General features: G+C 47.9%; 1 protein-coding gene across 1 annotated transcript; it reads left to right on the forward strand.

Annotated features, from left to right (window-relative positions):
* Nucleotides 1-2,313: 2,313 nt before the first annotated feature.
* LOC101755999 (alpha-1,6-mannosyl-glycoprotein 2-beta-N-acetylglucosaminyltransferase) lies at nucleotides 2,314-4,119 on the forward strand. The gene has a single exon (XM_004954179.3). The coding sequence runs from the start codon at nucleotides 2,519-2,521 to the stop codon at nucleotides 3,854-3,856; it is 1,338 nt and encodes a 445-aa protein (XP_004954236.1). The 5' UTR covers nucleotides 2,314-2,518; the 3' UTR covers nucleotides 3,857-4,119.
* The last annotated feature ends 210 nt before the right edge of the window (nucleotides 4,120-4,329 follow it).

Consider the following 4,329-nt stretch of genomic DNA (forward strand, 5'->3'; position numbering starts at 1 on the left):
ATCAATTGTAGCTCTTCCCTCAGAGTATTCCCCCAAGATTTATCAATCCGTGGAACTTATAGCACAAGATCTATTTCAACTAGTATTGTTAGTATTAACTTGATGTTTATGAGAGATTTAGATACAATCTACTAAGCATGCATAAACAGATAATAGATAGAGCAAACGTAACCAATCTAGAGCAACCTAGACTATGCATATGTTATAATTCTGAGCATAGATAGCAAAGCAACACATATAAGATCTTAGTAAAAAGCATCTTCAAATCTACACCTCCGGTCCGGATCCCGAAACCCCCCACCTTAGATAAGAAAGATCCTATCACGATCACCTCTATCAGCGCAAGCAGGTTAAGGGCATGATTTAAGAACATGTCATACTCATCGATAGACCAATCATGCAAATCTGGTCACCACGACCACAAGAACAACCTAGGCAATCTATCAATCGATTCATAGATTGAAAAGCAAGTAAACCCGATAAAGCATAAAACTATCAAAGGAGATACTTAGATTGCTAAGAATATGAACACATCTATTGCTTCACCATGAATGATTGTACATTACAAGATCACCACCGGGATACTACCTTGATCTTGATGACTATTACCTCCAGAACTCCAGCATGATCTTCCTCGCAAGGTGATCACGCTGGCAGAGATTTGCCTACGCTAGCCTCCGACAACTGCACGATCCTCGGCTCTCCGGAGAGGTGTCCCTCAAGCTCCTTCTACTTCTCTGCTGCTTCACATTGAGTATGTTGTCTTGGATATGGTGCTCGATGGATTTTTTGGGGTATTTATAGTCTAGAGAGCACGTGGCAAAAATTGGAAGGTGAGGGGGCGAAGGAAACCCTCGCGTCCTGCTTCATCTCCAAGTCTCCTCTGGTGCTTTAAAGTCTTATTTTCACTTGCATGTAGGTCTAGCACATCGGTTGATTCAGGATGAGATTGATCTTCAATGACTTTTCAAATCTCCGCTTGATCTTCTTTGATTTCTCTTTGATCCGGAGGTGATCCTTGCCATATCTTCACAAACTTAGCACTTAAGTCATCTCGGAGGATTGCTTGCTAAAGATGGACGTCAGAAGGCTCCAGAAGACCCTAGGCCGATTGGCCTAGATTAGACCCTTCCTGGGCATGTTGGCCTCCGTCTTCGTCTGGTTTGATGCTTGTTCAGTGCTTTATTCAAAAATATACTTTTAGGTCCAATTCACTGAAAAAATAGAATATCCTCCAAAAAATGTTGCATATGTGAAAATGACCGATTTAGTAGGTGTAATTAATAGTTTAGGTATTAAATTTATGTCATTATTGAAGATAAACAGGATAAAAATGTATCAATAGTGAGCGTCAACAATAGCCACCGTCGAAGACGGAGTAGGCTAGCGGGGTGGGGGAGCAACACCCGAGAGAGGTAGGAGCCGGTGGCCGATGGGGTGGAGGAGCGGCGCGCGGCAACAGGAGGACGAAGCCAAGGGGAGGTTGAAGATGACAGGATGGGCTATGTTAGGTTTTAATGTCAAATGCTTATCAACCTTTCGGTAAATGCATAGGAGTCCCCTTCCACCCCACCCTCCCCTGCAAAATACGAAGCCATGTTAGGTAGTTTACACAATAGAGTGATCGATCTTTTGAGGTTGAGACTCGTCCACCAATTCCGACATGACCTGTCGTTTGTCTATGGCCTCGAAAGAAAATTCTTCACAATAATCGGCTGAACAAGTGTATTAATCGTAATATTTTCGCTCACTAGTTTCAACGGTGGATGTAGTCCGTGAGCTTAGGAGGGGTTCGTTCTTCTCCCCCTTCTTTTCCTCCCTTCTCTTCTTCTTTCTGCTTTCTAAAAAATCATGAAGAAGCTAAGGGGGTTTCATTGTCCAAACGGCGGTAGGGGGACTTGAGCCCCGCCCACCCACCGCTAGATCCACCCCTATTAGGCTTTTGAAAAAAAGGGTAGTTGTCTCATTATTTAATAGGAATATGAATGGTCATTATACATCAACTTTTTAGTAAAACATCAACACTATTGTCCTTTAATAAGATAATTTTGAATTTCTAACTCCACTGCTGATGACAACTATAAAACATCAGTTGTTCGTGACCAGAGGGATGGAGTGATAACGTATTTAATCAGTTCACACAGTAAGTGCAAATTTTCCTTTGAGACTCTGAGTTGTAGCCTGTAGGGCATAATAATCTGCAGTAGTAATTTAAAGAAAATACTAATTTTCAGTAGAAAGTATAATAAAGAGTGGGAAACATTGAACACGGAAATCCGTTAAAGCAGAACACCAAACAAACTAGTGTACTCCGCTGCAATCGAGCGAAGCCGACAGCACGCCAAGAAAAGTCTCTTGCTTTTGCTTCTCGCAGCTCCGCCCCATCGCGACGCCGACGCGGTCTTCTCAAGACTCTAGCTAGGCTCCACTACCCAGCAGCCAACAAACTCCTCCACCGGCCGGCGCGAGATCCGGCTATCCCACCGCGCCCGCCGGTTAGGATCTCGGAGGCGCCGCCATGCCCGCCTCCTCCTCCTCCTCCTCCTCCTCCTCGTCCCACCACCACCGTGCCCGCCTCCGCTCCCGCACCGCGCCCCTCCTGCTCGTCATCTTGGTCGCCGTCTTCGCCGTCACCGAGCTCCTCCGCACAAGCAGCCGCGGCGGCCTCCCGGCGTCCACGCGCCGGCTCGGCTCCTCCCACGCCAAGGCCAACCACAGCGTGGCGCAGCGCAAGATCCTGCTCGACCCGGACTTCACGCCGCGGCTGCCGCGCCAGAGCCCGCTCTCCCTCTCGCTCTCCGCGCGCAACGCGCTGCCGCCCCGCAACACCGGCCGCTTCCCGGCCCTCCCCGATGGCCACCTCAAGATCGTGCTCTACGTGCACAACCGACCCCGCTACCTTCGCCTCGTCGTCGACAGCCTCTCCCGCGTCGAGGGCATCGGGGAGGCGCTGCTCATCGTCAGCCACGACGGCTACTTCCCGGAGATGGACAAGATCGTGCAGGGCATCGATTTCTGCCAGGTGAAGCAGATCTTCGCGCCCTACTCGCCGCACCTCTTCCCAGATGCCTTCCCCGGCGTCACCCCTGGGGACTGCCAGAGCAAGGACAAGGCCAAGGAGAAGGGGTGCCAGGGCGACCCGGACCAGTACGGCAACCACAGGTCTCCGAGGATCGTGTCTCTCAAGCACCACTGGTGGTGGATGATGAACACCGTGTGGGATGGGCTGGAGGAGACCATGGACTTCGATGGCCACATTCTCTTCATAGAGGAGGACCACTACATCTTCCCTAATGCGTACCGGAACGCACAGCTGCTTGTGGATTTGAAACCGAAAAAGTGTCCCGGGTGCTATGCTGTCAATTTGGCGCCGTCAGATGTCAAGGCGAAAGGCGAAGGTTGGGAGAGCTTGGTTGCCGAGAAGATGGGTAACATTGGCTACGCCTTCAATAGAACAGTGTGGAGGAAGATTCATGCCAAGGCTAAGCAGTTCTGCACATTTGATGAGTACAATTGGGATATAACCATGTGGGCAACTGTGTACCCATCGTTTGGAGCTCCTGTTTACAGTCTCAGGGGGCCTAGGAGAAGTGCTGCACATTTTGGCAAATGCGGCCTGCACCAAGGCCAAGGTTCGAGCAATGTCTGTGTGGATAATGGTTCAGGAGCTGTGGAATTAGAGGAGATCGACAAAGTCCCTAACATCAAAGCTGATTGGCCAGTGCGCATCATCCAGAGGCAAGAGGGGTATCAGGCTGGTTTCAAAGGATGGGGTGGTTGGGGTGATCGGCGTGACCGCGAGCTGTGCTTGAGTTTTGCATACATGTACCATGTTAAAGACCCACCATCAGCATAATTGTGTGTGGGGGGGTGGGGGGTGGGGTATAGGCACACGTTTTGGGGCATAACTGATGCCACTGTTGTAGTGTTGTTGGCATGCGCCCTTGGATTCATACATGGTTTGTGCTATAAAATAGCTTGGTCCTTTATCACAGTTTTGTAGAGTAGTTAGTTTTTTCGGTTGATAGACATTTCAGCTAGACTTGGGTCAACATTTCTTAACTGTATGATTTACTCAATGATATGGATATGGCTTATTTTTTAAGCTTGTTTGCGGCATTTGTTGCTAAGAAGCTAGCAGATCATGTTTGCCTTGAAGATATCTGTACGCATCTTTAATGTTCAATTATAATTAGAGAATGCTAATCAATGACTTTACTTTTGCTGTCATATCATCTTTGATGCTCAAGTCATATTAATCTCTATTTATATGTTTTGTACTTTTGCTAGCATTTCCTGAATTCTATTTTTTCCATATGATTTTATTTG

The sequence above is a fragment of the Setaria italica genome, chromosome I, assembly GCF_000263155.2.
Source record: "Setaria italica strain Yugu1 chromosome I, Setaria_italica_v2.0, whole genome shotgun sequence".
Lineage (NCBI taxonomy): Eukaryota > Viridiplantae > Streptophyta > Magnoliopsida > Poales > Poaceae > Setaria > Setaria italica.